This window comes from Mustela erminea, chromosome 6, assembly GCF_009829155.1.
Source record: "Mustela erminea isolate mMusErm1 chromosome 6, mMusErm1.Pri, whole genome shotgun sequence".
Lineage (NCBI taxonomy): Eukaryota > Metazoa > Chordata > Mammalia > Carnivora > Mustelidae > Mustela > Mustela erminea.
Genome location: NC_045619.1, coordinates 47,349,848 through 47,366,575, shown reverse-complemented (window position 1 = coordinate 47,366,575; position 16,728 = coordinate 47,349,848). Strand labels below are relative to the sequence as shown.

The 16,728-nt window shown below is 39.3% G+C and overlaps 1 protein-coding gene and 1 long non-coding RNA gene across 2 annotated transcripts in view; one reads left to right on the top strand and one right to left on the bottom strand.

Annotated features, from left to right (window-relative positions):
- Positions 1–16,728, bottom strand: part of BEST3 (bestrophin 3) — a 72,550-nt gene that overhangs the window by 51,489 nt on the left and 4,333 nt on the right. The window contains exons 2-3 of the mRNA XM_032347051.1: positions 6,249–6,406; positions 2,486–2,542 (exon numbers count right to left, since the gene is read on the bottom strand). Coding sequence (XP_032202942.1) covers positions 2,486–2,542; positions 6,249–6,369 — 178 coding nt within the window. The 5' untranslated portion in view covers positions 6,370–6,406. The remainder of the gene's footprint in view (positions 1–2,485; positions 2,543–6,248; positions 6,407–16,728) is intronic.
- Positions 1,180–3,262, top strand: LOC116593162. Its single transcript, XR_004286784.1, has 3 exons — positions 1,180–1,278; positions 2,044–2,178; positions 2,397–3,262. It is a non-coding gene; the product is annotated as an uncharacterized LOC116593162 (long non-coding RNA).

Sequence of the window (16,728 nt, the reverse complement as noted above, 5' to 3'; positions counted from 1 at the left end):
AGTGGTTTGAGGAATCACTTAGGTTATAACCCACAAGGCAGCTCGGTTGTTTGATGAAAACATCACTTCTGTAGATTTGCAGATATAGATGTCCTAGCGATTCAATTGCTCCAGTAGACAAAAACCAGGAGAAACCACAGGCCAAGTTTACATGTAAGTAAACCTAAGTGCTAAGTGGTTTGCTTCCTGTCCCGTGGAGTGTGCAAAGCTTGTAAACACACACCAATAGGCTGAGAAGCTTATTTTTGTGGAGTTTTTTGGTTTGTTTGTTTTTTGTTTTTGTTTTGTTTTGTTTTGCTTTGTTTCGCCATACTTTATACCTCTTGGCTTGGATGTAACAGTTTCAGTGCCCTTAGAAAGAAACCACTTCAGGGGCGCCAGGGTGGCTCAGTGCGTTAAGCCTCTGCCTTCAGCTCAGGTCATGATCCCAGGGTCCTGGAATTGAGCCCCACATCGGGCTCTCTGCTCAGTGGGGAGAGCTCTCTCTCTCTCTGCCTACTTGTGATATCTTTCTGTCAGATAAATAAATAAAATCTTAAATAAAGGAAAAAGAAAAAAAATAAAGAAACCACTTCATTTGTCTTCGGCACAGCCCAAAGATCTCTTCAGTAGCTTGACTTCGTTTAGAAAGGTGAATCTCACCCATCCGTTGTGGCTTACAAGCCATTTTAGTCCTCACCTCTCTCCATTCCCCTCGTATCTTCTGCTGCATCTTTCCTCTTTCTTCACTGACCTCTTTTCCTTAGGTTTCTCACGTTTGGATTGCCATTCACTGGTGACTTCTAGGTCTTCACATTTGCAACTCATCCTCTGCTCCCCTCCTTTACCTGCCTTCCTGAGTCAGTCCTGGGGTGCCTGGCACAGGACAGGAGGCCATCCCCCAGCTGAGGACCTGGGGGCACTCGTATTACCCCCATATTTGAAAGAGGAGGGAGGAGAGGAGTGTTAACAATTTCCCCCAGGGTCATACTTCTTAAGAACAGTATTCATAAAAATATTTTAGTTATATTGACTTCCCCTAGGATTTGGATGTATGGTTGTTCTCAGGATAAAGATTTAAAATAAAAATGTTTGGGTGTGTGTGCACTTTTCATTCAAAGTGAAAGTATATGTTGATGCACAAAATGTGTTTTTAATGCATTTATTATTTACAAATATGAGTCACAGGCATCTGAAACCAAGCCTATTCAAGCCCACTGAGAATAGGAACAAGTGGCATTTATATAGGACAAAGGAGGATGACTGCTAGATCTGTCAGCATCCCTGTCACTGCTCCAGGTCAGTGACTTTTAGGAATACCGTTGTCAAATCTCTGCAGTATTTCTTGCATTTAATGGTTTTCTTTGTTTTTTGTTTTTTTTTTTTCACATTCAATGTTGACAAAAAAATCACACACAACAAACACAAAGAAACCTCTTTATGTTAGTTTCTAATGTTAGTTAATTTTGTTTTTGATGTAAAATGTAAGTTTTCGGTGCACTGGGGTGGCTCAGTGGGTTAAAGCCTCTGCCTTTGGCTCAGGTTGTGATTCCCAGGGTCCTGGGATCGAGCCCCACATAGAGCTCTCTGCTCAGCAGGGAGCCTGCTTCTCTCCACCCCACAATCCCTGCCTGTCTTCTGCCTACTTGTGGTCTCTGTCTGTCAAATAAATAAATAAATCTTTAAAAAAAAAAGTAACTTATCTCCCTTCACATTTTGTATTTCATTGATGTGAATATATACGTGTTTTACAACTCTGCTTCCTATAGCCAGGGATCCTTTTTTAAGGTTTGAGTGGTATTTATGTTATTATAATTAGACTATTTTCTCCATTTTCTCATCAGTAAATGGGAGATTACAGTAGGGTAGACCTAGAGTCAGCATTGTGATGAGTTCCAATGATTTAATACATTTAATGACAGCAACAACTGACATGACTTGAGTATTTTCTATATACTGGATATCACTTTGAGTGCTTTGCATGTATTACTACGCTTACTCTTCCCCAGAACTCTGTGTGGTAAGTCCTCTTATCACCACCACCTCCCTGTTTTTTACCCACAGGAACCTGAGGGCGCCGAGAGCATTGGAGTAATGTTCCGAGGTTACAATGTGGCAAATGGCAAAGCCGGGATTCCCATTCAGGCAGGTGGGCTTCAGAGCCTGCCCCCTTATCCACTGTGCTATACCGCCTTTCAGGTAAGCTAGTGCCCGGAAGAGCCAGCCTGTGGCAAGGGAGGAATTTTTTATAAACACCAAAATGTATAATCAAGAGTGTGAAATGAATGTTTTTATGTTCCTAATGTGCAGTGCAGTCTGGCTAGGGCATCTCTAATACTTGATAGTTGCTACTGTTGAACATTTTCAGGCCCCTCGCTTGCTTGTTTTTCTGAATGAGTTTAAACGTCTGACTTCAGGTAGGAGCACATGAGTGGAAAGAGCATGAGGTTTAGAATGAGAAAGCGTTTGACTATTCTAGCTGCGTGGTCTTGAGCAAGTTACATACCTCTCTGGACTCTGGACTTCTTATCTGCAAAGGTGACAATAACATCTGCTTCAGCATCTACGACAGGAGGCATGAAATGATTAAATATTCAAGCACAGAGAAATACACTCAGGGAAGGGAGATAATGAGTCTAAAATGTGACATCCTGTGCCCAGCACTGACAGCATCATCTTTGCTGCCTCCCTGGCTCAGAGTTTTGCCAGTTCTTGATGAAGACGAATATTAGTGTCAGGATCTCACTGAATATGACTGTTTCGTTCCTTATATACTTATGTCTTGAATGCTGTCTATAGGAAATTGTGTATTATACTAATTCTATAATCCACATAATAATTTTTAGCGGATCTTTTTGTTATTTTTGTCAATACTGAACATACAGAGCTTTTTTAACATACACTACACGTTTCTAATTTGTGACATTAGCAAAAATTCTGGTGTGCAAATGATATAAACAATTTGTGGAATAGAAAACATAATTAGTTAGCCATATATGGGAAGTAGCTAAGCCTCTCTAGAGATCAAAGAAAGGCAAAACAAAAGACATGCATCATGTTTCACATATGAATAGATTCTGAGCTAGCGAGGGTCATATTTATTATTGATGGGTATATAAACTGGATAAAAGCCTGTTGGAAGGCTTTTTATAACATATAACAAGAATCTTAAATATGTTCATGTATTTTAGGATAATTTGTTTCTGGAATCTAGCTCTGAGAAATAACATGAAGCACACAGTAAAAGCTTCTAATATAAAGTATTCATTGTGGCGTTACTTATAAGTGGGAAAAAACGTTTATGCCCTATAAGCTGCGAATAGTTAAATGAACAAGATGTTCTTTAAGTAATGGATTACTGTGCAGTTATTTAAAATTATGCTTATAAATAATTTGTAATGACATGGAGAAATACATGTAATAGAATTAAAGTGAATAGCAAGAATGATACAGAATGACCCCAACTAAGTAAAAAAGAAAGTTACAAAAAATACAAATATCTGCAACTAAGTGTACAGAATGTTAATAATAGTTACTAGTGAGGTAATGATTATGAATAACTTTTTTTCCTGCTTTTCACTTTTTTGTATTTTCCAGTTTTTGTTCACAATTAGTAAAACCCAGAGCAAATGCTCCATGAGTGAGGATTTCCTTGGTAGGATGAGCAACAGTGTCCGTTCCAGAAGGATGCCTCAACAAAGCTGAGTCCTGTCCCTGTGCTCCGTATTACACTTTCTCCCAGGGTTTTTGTGAGAATTAAGTATTCTACTACAGATAACTGAGGCCAGTAGAGATTGCTATACTGGTGAGACACTTAGAGAAAATTTAAATTTTACAACCTTAACAGCAGACATGGGAAAGGTGTGAAAAGATTGTTTTCCATTTCCAAAGAATTCTCAAATTTCCTTAACTAGTTAGCTTCCTTGGGCACTCTTATAACACATAACCTCTCAGGAATATTTTCTTTCTGTGGGATGTGAGGATACATTTATTTGTATGTATTGGCAGCTTTATCAGAAGCATACCAGGAAAGAGAAAACTAGTTTTAATTCAGTCAGTTGCTTTTTAAAAGGTTTTCACCACCTATTTGGTGGTGAGAAGTAGGGCTCTGGTTTATCCAGGACAATTCTCGTCTACACTTGTGGTCCTGGTGTAATTATTAATACTACCCTCATTTTCTCTCAAAATTGTTCTGCTTCTGAGAGTAAGTTACATGGTCACCCTTGCAATTTCAGATATGGGGCGGGGGTGAGGAAAGAGTGGTACCATCTGGATGCTGACTCTTGAGTGGAGGGGGTGTGTGGGAGGGACAGTTGGCTCCTGGCAGCCAGCTTGCTGGAGAAGGAGCCAGCAGCAGTGCCTGAAGGCACAGAAAGTAGCCCAGTTGCCAATAAACACTGGCCCACAGGCTGTGTCGCTTAGGCTAATTAGTCGTTTATCTATTACTTGATCGTGATTTTGATTCTGACAGCATTGGCTCTTCTTGAAGGTGGACCAGAAAATCTGTCTAGTTGACTTAAGACACCAAAGATACACCTGTCCCAGGCTTCTTTTCTGTCAGCCCATTCTGGTGCCTGGCATTTCCACCTTTAGAATCATGATGAATTGTTAGCAAAGTAATTCAAATTATCATCTGGAGAGAACAGTGCAAAAGAACAGGGGAAGCAGGACAATTAAGGAATTGGAAGACTCTCCATACCAACTCTGCTCTCCCCAGCAGAATAACCCTGAGCAAAAGACTCAACGGCTCTGAGGTTCATTCTCTGTAGCAGTAAAAACAGGGGACTAAAACCCGTTCTGCCTACTCTTTGGCGGTAGTAATGTGACCCAAATGATGATTGTATATGAAAATGCTCTGCTAATACGAAAGCACTCTGCAAATACCAGAGACTGTTAGTATCATGAAGTCTTTAAAAACAAAGTAACACATTAGCTTGAGCTAATAGCGTCACTCTGGAATGCAGTGAGCAAGTCCTGGGGGTGGGGGACCCACAAATTGGGCAAATTTTGATGGGTGGCAGCAGGGAGGAGAGGACTGAAGCAGACTGGTGGATCATCTGAACCATCTGGAGAGGGTTTTGGGGCAGAAAAAGGATTGGTGGGCTTCATCCCAAGAGCTTGAGATTCAGATGACTAGACACAGAGCCCAGAGTAAGGAGGAGGGGGATGGGGAAGCTGCTAAGCAAGAAGCAAAAGGGAGCAGACAAGGCTATAAAGAGAGCCAGGGGGAAGAAAATAATAGAACTCTCTTGCTTTGACAAGTTGTTTTTTGTTTTCTGTTTGTTTGTTTGTTTGTTTTTTTCAGAGTTAGCCTGGCTAGGAAACTAAGGACTAAAATTAATTTTTGTAATTTTTGGCTATGTTCCCTCCCGACCCCCTCCCCACCTCCCCCCAGTTCTAGTCCATAAACTCCATGTGGGTGGGGATATTTGTCCCTTTGCTTCACCGCTGAATTGTAAGCACTTAGAACATTTCCTGGCACATGGCGCCAGAATAATAAAAATTGCATAGAGGAGTATTTGCCTGTTTTCCCCACCCATGACTGTAATTTGAAGTTGGCTAATTTTGTTAATGCAGTTCTGAAGCTACTGAAAGGAGGGCTGTCAGACTAGGTTTAGGGTGAGGGCCTTGGTCCAGGTCACGAAATGGTAATTCTCACTTGTTAGGTAATTGCTACTTCCACCACCAACCCAAATTCTTTGTTGGTGACTTGTCAAGTTCTGCCGTCATGACCTTATTTGTGTTCTTCTAGCACTAGCACTTCTAGCACTAGGACTACCCTACCAAGAACAGAATTCTTTTTAAAGTTGAGTTTAGGGGCGCCTGGGTGGCTCAGTGGGTTAAAGTCTCTGCCTTCGGCTCGGGTCATGATCTCAGGGTCCTGGGATGGAGCCCTGCATCAGGCTCTCTTCTCAGCAGGGAGCCTACTTCCTCCTCTCTCTCTGCCTGCCTCTCTGCCTACTTGTGATCTCTGTCAAATAAATAAATAAATAAAATCTTTAAAGTTGAGTTTAATTGGTTACAGGAGTCCCCCTCTTATCCGTGGGGGATACATTCCAAAACCCTGAATCAGATGGTACCTGACCCTATACACACTCTCTTTTTTCCTATATATACATATCTATGATAAAGTTTAATTTATAAATTAGGTACAGAAGAGATTAGCAATAATGATCTAGTAATAAAATAGAACAAATATCGTATACTGTAATAAATGTTCTGTGAATGTGGCCTCTCTCTCTCAAAATAGCTGATTGTGCTGTACTCACCTTTCCTGTGATAATGTGAGACGATATGATGCCAATGCGATGACACAATGATGTCGGCACTGAAATGTCTTGTTATTCTACTAATGACCTTCTGACAATCTGTCTGGAGGAAGACCATCATCGGTCCAGACCATCACTGTCCATGGGTAACCGAAACCCTGGAAATTGAAACCACAGATAAAGGGAGTTGTCCCTTATAAATTAACTTTATCATAGGTATGTATTTATAGGAAAAAACATAGTATATATAGCATGTGGTGCTATCTGTGGTTTTAGGTATCCTCTAGGGATCCTGAACATATTCCTCACAGATAAAGGGGAGCTACTAGCTTCAATATTCAGTTTCCTGGGATCTTAGTTTGGGTCCTCTAAGACAAGAGAAACAGAGGCAAGGATGAAAGCATGGCCACTTGGAAAATGCTAGCTGAAGATGGTGAGGGTGAAGAAACAACAGAGATGAGGTAAGCAAAGATGCAAAGCCCTGGGGTGTGATGTGTCCCCACCCTGGCCAGGGTTTCATAACGGGCCTGGCAAAGACATGGCAGGTGCTCAGCAGGTATGTTGCTTGGTATGCAGGACTCTTCTGGAAAGGCAGCAAGAAAAAGACATCCTTCAGAGTAGTCCTCTGCAAGAATGCAGTGGAGGAGATTTTTCTGTTCAGATCCTTTCTGTCTCTCATTTCCCATCGACCAATGTTCACCCTGTTGGGAGGTAACTCCTTATAGTTCCAGCCCTTGGCAGCCACTCAGGAGGCCAATTCCTGTGCTCCATGTTGTGGCATTTCATTCAAATCTAGAGAGACAACTTGATGTGATAAAGCTTAGTATGTGGGGAGTAAGGGTTATGTGCAGGGCCAGGGTTCCAACTTCAATTCCAGACGGCTCAGGGAGTTCAGCAAAGGCAGAGGTTGTGTTAAGGATACAATAAATGGTGTTAGGGTTGCCTTCAGGAAGAAGAGGCAGTAGAGAAATTCTGAAAAGGAGCCCAAAGATTGCATCTAATACACTTGCTTTGCAAAATGGAAATTCTTTAAAAATGGAATCATACATGTTCTTCTAATACTTGTTTTACTTTAAAAAGTCACAGCCAAAAAATAAAAATAAGTAAAATAAGTCACATTTTCCCAACCAGTATGTTGTGATCATTCTTTTTAACAAATGCCTAAGATTCCAGACAATGTATATGCTGTGATTTATTTTGCCATTTCCTTATTGATGGACATTCACGTTGTTCCCAATTTTCCCCATTATAGTAATTATCCTTAAGCACTATGTATGAATCTCTCTGGAGGACATATTGAAAGTGCTAAAAATAATCTGAAAAGAAAGATCTTATTTAAAAACAGTCACCACACTCGTCTGGACCTCTACTGATCTGATCCATGTGCCGGCATGAATTATGGCCTATTGAATTTTACCCAGGGTTAGGCAGTTCCGAGTTTATGCTCCTGACTACAATCTGCTGGCTTTTCAGATGGAGGTCTGCAACATTGACACGGTGTGCGACCCTCCCAGGAGGCTCCTAACTCAGAGAGATTACTTTTCATTTTTCCATATGTCCAAAGCCTTTCCATTTGAATTATTTTGTCAGTGAATGAGTATCCTGAATAAATAAAGAAATGAAATTCTATGCATTCTGACTTGCCCAGCCTGGGTTTCCCAAACCTTGTCATCAAGGGAGATGTAATTAGTCAGGCAGTGGCATACCGGTGAGAATTTGGACCAGACTGTGTATTCTGTCACCAGGGGTTTGACATGTTCATTGATAAGAAAAACACCACATGGGGGCACCTGGGTGGCTCAGTGGGTTAAGCCTCTGCCTTTGGCTCAGGCCATGATCTTGGGGTCCTGGGATCGAGCCCCACATCGGGCTCTCTGCTCAGCAGGGAGCCTGCTTCCCCTTCTCACTCTGCCTGTCTCTCTGCCTACTTGTGATCTATCTGTCAAATAAATAAATAAAATCTTAACAAAAAAAAAAAAAAGAAAGAAAAAGAAAAACACACATGGAAAATTTTACATATCTTCTATCTCAGGTTTCAAGCATACGTTGGAGGGAAACTCTTTTGCCTTGTGTTTTTATCTTGTTAATGCTCTGACACCATGATAGTTTTGAAGGTAATGACCCCTTATGGGGAACAACAGGGACTCCCATCTTCTTTTCCTCTTTTCCAGGCAGCTCATCCCCATCAGCCTCCAGCCCACTAAGACGACCTCTGAAGATCACTCTGGTACCACCTCCTCAGTCATCCTTCAGTGGTTAACTATGGCATTTCTCAAATGTGCAATTTTTCTGACTGTAATAAACCCATCACTTTACTTTAAAAGTCTACTAACGCCTTCAGGCCATAAATTTAATTATAGTATAGGATACAAAATATTCTTTATTCTAGTGCCCTTTTGATTTGTTTCTCAGAGAATCTTAACAACATAGACCTGTTATAAAATATAAATCAAATTTTACATGAAGCTACTTAAAAAATTGATCAGACCAAACAGAAAAGACAAAATTATTAATGTAACTTAGCCCTTAAAAGTATTTGGCTAGTAGTGTTGAATGAACTAAAGAGTGCTTGTATAATCTTAAAAAAAAAAAAAAAAACCTGACCCCTGAATTTAGAACCAAAACTGTATGTTTTTATTTTGTATGGTACCATTAAATATTTTAACACACACATCTTATGCCACTGTATTGATTATTTATCATATTAAGAGTGGAGAATTAGTTGATAATTTCAGGTGAACAACCATTACAACAACCATTTTTAGTTATGACAGTTAGGATATAACTATCCTAAGGATATAGATGGGAATAAATCTAACCAAAGAGGCAAAGAATCTGTACTCAGAAAGCTATAGAATATTCATGAAAGAAATTGAGGAAGACACAAAGAAATAAAAAATGTTCCATGCTCATGGATTGGAAGAAGAAATATTGTGAAACTGTCTATGCTACTTAGAGTAATCTACACATTTAATGCAATTCCTATCAAAATACCATCAACTTTATTCAAAGAAATGGAACAAATAATCCTAAAATTTGTATGGAACCACAAAAGACCCTGAATAGCCGGAGGAATGTTGAAAAAGGAAACTAAAGCTAGTGGCATCACAATTCTGGACTTCAAGCTCTGTTACAAAACTGTCATCATCAAGACAGTATGGTACTGGCACAAAAACAGACACATAGATCAATGGAACAGAGTAGAGAGTCCAGAAATGAACCTTCAACTCCATGGTCAACTCATCTTTGACAAAGCAGGGAAGGACGTCCAGTGGAGAAAAGACAATCTCTTCAACAAATGGTGTTGGGAAAATTGAACAGCCACATGCAGAAGAATGAAACTGGACAATTTCCTTACACCACACACAAAAATAGACTCAAAATGGATGAAAGAACTAAATGCGAGACAGGAATCCATCAAAATCCTTGGGGAGAACACAGGCAGCAACCTCTTTGACCTCAGCCGCAGCAACTTCTTCTTAGGAACATCGCCAAAGGCAAGGGAAGCAAGGGCAAAAATGAATTATTAGGACTTCATCAAGATCAAAAGCTTTTATACAACAAAGGAAACAATCAACAGAACCAAAAGACAACTGACAGAATGGGAGAAGATATTCGCAAATGACATATAAGATAAAGGGCTAATATCCAAAATCTATAAAGAACTTATCAAACTCAACACCCAAAGAACAAATAATCCATTCAAGAAATGGGCAGAAGACATGAAAAGACATTTCTGCAAAGAAGACATCCAAATGGCCAACAGACACATGAAAAAGTGTTCAACATCACTTGGCATCAGGGAAATACAAATCAAAACGACAATGAGATACCACTTCACACCAGTCAGAAAGGCTAAAATTGACAAGTCAGGAAATGACAGATGTTGGTGAGGATGCAGAGAAAGGGGAACCCTCTTACAATGTTGGTGGGAATGCAAGCTGTTATAGCCATTCTGGAAAATAGTATGGAGTTTCCTCAAAAAGTTGAAAATAAAGCTACCCTATGACCCAGCAATTGCACTACTGGGTATTTACCTCAAAGATACAAATGGAGTGATCCAAAGGGGACACACGCACCCCAATGTGTATAGCAGCAATGTTCACAATAGCCAAACTATGGAAAGAGCCTAGATGTCCATCAACAGATGAATGGATAAAGAAGATGTGGTGTATATATATAAATATATACAATGAAATATTATGCAGCCATAAAAAAACCCTGAAATCTTGCCATTTGCAACTACGTGGATGGAACTAGAGGGTATTATGCTAAGCGAAATAAGTCAGAAAATGATTTCACTGATCTCACAGATCTCACTGATATGAGGAATTTGAGAAACAAGACAGAGGATCATAGTGGGAGGGAGGGGAAAAGTGAAACAAGACGAAACCAGAGAGGGAGAGAAACCATAAGAGACTCCTAATCTCAGAAAACAAACTGATGGTTGCTGGAGTGGAGCAGGCAAGGAGGGATGGAGTGGCCAGGTGATGGACACTGGAGATGGTATGTGCCATTATGAGCACTGTGAATTGTGTAAGACTGATGAATCAAAGACCTATACCCCTGAAACAAAAATATATTATATGTTAATTAAAAAATCAGAAAAAAGAAGAATGCTGCAGTGAATAACTTTGTATATGTCATTTTTTCCTTGATTAGGGATCAAAGGATTATCGGGATTTGGGGCATGAAAGGGAGTCAGTTGGAAAGATGGGAAGTGACAAGTCAGAAAATAGAATGATAGAATTAAGATCATAAAGTTATTGATAATGACAAAGTCTGGAGCATGACTATGAGTGACTGAGATATGGCAAGAACAATGTTATTTGGATGGAGGAGTTAAAAAAACTGAGAGACCATGGTGTTGGAAGGATCACCTACAATATTTATCAAAATCACCAAGAATTAAGACTAAAGAGAGAGATTACCAGATTATAGTTAATATCACTGAGGAACAAGAGCAAATGACCTAAGTGTCAATGAATGACAGCAAAAATGAACATTATTAGGTGAACTAGTCTGCTAACAAGGGCTTTAAAGCTGGAGGATTTTAGTGAGTGGAGTGCGGAAAGTCTGAAAGTGACAATGAGAACAAAGAGGTGGCCTGCCCCACCTGAAGCCCAGGTGTATGACCTTGGGAGAGAAACAGTCACTACCCATGATGGTTGCAGGGGAAGCAGTATCCTTAGGGAAGAGCCAGGTTTCTAGAGCAAAGAGGTGAGTGAAATGCAGAGAGAAGAGGTTAAGGATACAAGGAGTTTGGCTAGTGATAGCCGAATTCCAGAGGGCACAGTGAAAGGGTTCCATTTAACTACACAGTGTTCACAAGCAGATCCTCTGCTGTAGTTTGGCCAGTAATCTCTTTTTTGCCTGAAGTTCTTCTTCTAGCAGTTTTCTTAAGAAAGGCTAGTAGGAACAAGTTTATTTGGCTTTTGCATATTGAAAACTCTTTGTCTTTAGTCTTTATACTTGAAAGACAGTTTGGCTAGACTTCAAGTCTCTGTGTCCACCTTCTCTATTTGAGTATCTTATCTATGTTGTTCCACTGTCTTCTTATAATGAAGAGTACTGTATAGAATTATAAGACCAGCCTGATAGTTTCCCTTTATAAGCAACTTATTTGCAACCTTCCTCAAATGATTATTTTTTTCTATTTTTTTTGTCTTTGTAGTCAGCGAGCTATTCTAGGTAAGATGTCCTTGGATTATAACACAGTTTTTCAGTAGAAGAGTTGTCTTTTAATTGAGCAAAGTTTTCTTCAGTTGTATCTTTAAATATTTATTTTCTTCCATTATGTTGAGTCTTTTTCTTGAGGGGGGGCACAAATCCCCTTTGCGTGTTTTCTCTATTATTTTGTTTCTAATCTTTTTTTTTTGAGTGTTATTTTATTTTGCTTGTTGTTCTCGTTTCTTTTTCTATATTGTTATCTTAAGTATCTTTTCTTTTTTACATTCCTTCTAATTTTGTCTTTATTTCTTTGAAGGTTTGTTTTTTTATACTGCCTTTCTTCTTCTTCTTCTTTAAAGATTTTATTTATTTGACAGACAGATCGCAAGTAGGAAGAGAGGCAGGCAGAGAGGCAGGCAGAGAGAGAGGGGGAAGCAGGCTCCCCGCTGAGCAGAGAGCCCGATGTGGGGCTCGATTCCAGGACCCTGAGATCATGACCTGAGCGGAAGGCAGAGGCTTTAACCCACTGAGCCACCCGGCGCCCCATGTGTTAACACTTTTGTTAGCAGTGTCTAGCTGGGTCTTCTTGCTGTTAAGATGCATCCCTATGTTTTTTTTTTTTTTTCTGTCTACTTTCTTCCACATAATTTCTACTCAACTTCAGCTGGTTTTGGCAACTCCTATACATGTTTTAGAATCTGGGCAGGATACTAGTGTCCTAGTTTGCAAAAGAAAAAAAATGGTTGGTGGATTTGGGAGGAGGGAGATGTAGGTTATATTTGCAATCTTTGTGGCTCTTAAACGATTTCGAAGAGAGAAAGAGAAAATACTAATAGAGCTAGTTATGCTCATACCAGAAGTTCTAATTCCTTAGAACCATGATGTCCACATTGTATGTATAATCAGAAACTCATGTGTGTGTGTCCTGAATTGTCTCCTAATGATATTCAAAATTTGGGAGTTTTAGGATAGCATTAAGAGTCCTTCAAATTTACTTAGTCAACTGTTAATAAAATGTGCAATAGCATACCAAAACTAGGAATGACTCATGTCTCTTGGCCAGGCCTTGCTAAAGCCTCAGAATTATGATATGCTGGAAATTTCAAGACCCCAAGAGACAGACTAATTAAGGGTCTATATTCTTATTATTCATTTACCCTGTCTAAAATACCATGCTAAACAGTATTCAGATATTTCCCATATTACCTCCAGTTTGCCTCAAGGTCAGATATTCTACAATTATTTGAATCGTTTGCGTACTGAGCTGGCATTGCTGGCACTGAATTGGGGACAGAAGTCCATTCCTTGCCGCCAAAAGTGTCTGCTTGTCTGGCAAGATTTATTTCACGTGGGGATGATGTCAGAGTGTTTCTGGTCCTGAAAAATATTTACCTAAAACAGACACTCACTGATTAACTTTTATTATGACAATGACAATACAGATAGGTATGAGACTGAACAATTCTTGAGATGTCTGGACTGTATTCAAACAATGTACAGTTATTTCTATTTCAAATTTTTTGTTACTGAGAGTGCCATCCGCCTGGATTGCAATAGTTTCAGGAAAGAGAGTCATGTAGACAGAAATTCAGGACAATTTTGTGATTCATAGGCCACTTTTCAAATTCTAATTGAATTTTTCCTTTTTTGATAGTATAGTTTCTTTTCAGGTCTCTGAAATTAAATTCTTCTCTTCACCAAGCTGCACAGATAGAAGAGTTACTTGGTAATTCAAACACATCTTGAGGTTTGCATGCCAAAAGCAGCTGCAGAAATGTAAAATATGCTTCATATTCATCAGAACATGTGTCTCTGGAAATAGAGACTTTATGCTGACCAAAATAGTACAACACCACCTCAAAATCTGTAATGCCCAATGGCCACGAGCTCAATTCACACGCCTGGTTTGAGCCCGAGCTCTTCATTTTCTGACACAAAAGCCCTTCTTCCTTTCCCCTCTGGTTTCAAGCTCAGTGTCCTCAGGTGTTTCATCAGATCAGAGAGAAAACACAATCTCTTAAGGCTGGCATGTTGAGTGAGTTGGGCCTCTGAGAGCTCTTTCAATTCCCCAAAGTCCTTGACCTCAAAACATCTCTTTAACTAGTTCCCATAATGTGGCCTGAATGCATTAAAACAAACCTAACTGAACACACTGCTTTGTCTTTGTCCAACCTGCGGATGGTTAAGGGCACAGGCATAAGAAACGCGGACAACCAGGACAACCTCCATTCTTACACCGGGAAAAGAATCTTCAGCAGCTCAGGTCACAAGCTTGCCCGATGAAGGATGCAAGGAGCATCAGACTTCTCCTTTGTCTTGAGTGAGGGCTGAAGCGCTCCCTCCCACCCCACTTCATGGCGGAGGCCCCACCTAGACTAAACACCCATTCTTACGCCAAACTCCCCAAATTCCTTGCTGGCAGAGAGAACCCTTGAAAGCTTTCTGTGTTCTAGCTAACCCGGGGCAATTAGGTTACCCCCTGAGTGTTGCTTTGTAACATTCCATTCCATACATTTGTCAGGTGGGTTGTGCATCTTAAATTTAAAATAAAATAAATATGTTTACGTTGTTAAGTGTGTGTGTGTGTCACAGTGGGTTTCAAACTTTTTTTTTTTTGACATCTGGAAATTCGATATGTAAAAGAAATAAAGAACAGCTAACTGTATAAAAGTGGGGCAGAGAATAAACATGCATTCCCCTGTCTTAAGGCCTGTATGAAGCCCCTTTCGATGCATAGTCAATTTTTGTGAATAGTGCATAAGTATATAAAAAGGAGATATATTCTTATTCTCTCTCTCATCTACTTATACAAATTTATAAACATATAAAATCTACCTTGCTAATTATGTAACTTAGGGCGGCTTTTCTATCCTTATTTTTTACCACTTGATCTGTTCTGCATGAGAGGTAAATTTGCCATGTGTCCTGTTGATTCCTCCTTGAAACTGCTGTAGTTTTTTCTTTATAAATTTAATGCTATGCAATCTGGTATATAGATATTTATAAGTGTGAGATCTTAATTTTGTATCTCATGCTTTATTGTTATACAGTGCCTGTCTTTGTCTCATTTAATACTTTTTCCCTAATTAAGCTTTGTTTGAGATAAAATTTTGATATTGGTTTCATTTGCTTAGTATACTTTCATCTCTCCTTTTGTTTTCATTCTAAAGCACTTTGCTTTCATTATCTTACATGTATAGCATATAGTTGGGATTTGATTTGATATTCCATCTGAGAAAACTTTTCAACTAATTGGTACATTTAATCTTTTTATATTAATCAAAATGAAAGTTATGTTCTATTTTAGTCCACATATAGTTTTTTGTTATACTTTTATTTTATATTACTTGTTTAAATTGTTATCACTATATGGCATATATACTCTTTAGTAGGCATGTTTTTGAATTTGGAAGGCATGTATTTCTGGTCCAGTGGGTATCTTAATAACCTTATAACTATATTTTTAGATATTATTCAAAGCAATAAGCAGTATATTTCCTCTCTCCTCTCCCATTCTCTAATCATATATTTTTTGAAGTGTTCACCTTATTTCTTTTCTCTCTCAAATTCTATTGGTTGTTTCATTGCTACATTGTCAGGATTTACAATTTACTCTCTGTTCTATGACCATAATTGTCACACTTATTTATCTTTTTTAAGGGTGGAATTTAATCATTATTTACAGGACACTGCAAGAGAGGAGATTCCCACATAGAAATAAGAAACCCACCGAGAGGAGGAGCTTCATACGGTTTGTACAGTTTGGAACTGGTCAAGCAGAGTTTTGTTGTAAAAAGTGCTATACATTTTACCTGATTGGTTAAGCCTCAGTCATATCCTCACCCTTAAAGAGGCAGAATTCAGTTCTACTTGAATCATATGGACTAAACGTGGTGAAAGGGTACTTTTCCAAATAAAATCACTATGCTGATTTCGAAAAGATATAATGGATACTGAACATGAAAAAGAGAGAGAGGGAGGGAGAAAGAGGATATTTAATCACTTGTTGCATTAAACAGATTCATCCTTTGAAATGTTTCCCCTTTTCTGTATTTATTACAGTGTAGGCACTCGTTATCTCATAGTAGCTTCCTATCTAATCTTGCCTCCCATTCCCCCTTGAGTACATTCTAGGCATTGCCACCAAATTACTCTTCTTAAACAACTGTTTTCTTTTCTTTTCTTTTTTTTTAGATTTTATTTATTTATTTGACAGAGAGAGAGAGATCACAAGCAGGCAGGCAGAGAGAGAGGAAGAGAAGCAGGCTCCCTGCTGAGCAGAGAGCACGATGTGGGGCTCAATCCCAGGACACTGAGATCATGACCTGAGCTGAAGGCAGAGGCTCAACCCTCTGAGCCACCCAGGTGCCCCTAAACCACTGTTTACATTTCACCCTTGAACCCAAAATCTTTTAGAAACTCTCTTCTGACTCCCAGATGCCACATTCCTCAGTTTGGCGTTTATAATCTCCCAGGGTCTGGCTGCTGCTTATCTCTGCATATCTTTCCAGGCACTATCTACCTGTTCTTATCCCATGTGCCACTAATCTGCAGGGCTCCCCATTACTGAACCCATTGTGTATTTTCGTTATAATGCCTTTGCTCTATTTGTACATTCTATCCCATCACCACTTCTCCCCTCCTATGTCTGATCTCAGATGGTGAGACAGAGACTGCTAGTTATCTCTAACATCTGTTCTATTTTCTTCAGTATTAGAACTACTGATTTGTAGCTGAGTACCTGGCTATTCAATATAAATGACATGTTCAACGCTATTTATAGTTAAGTTCTGACCAATAAGGGGTAAGT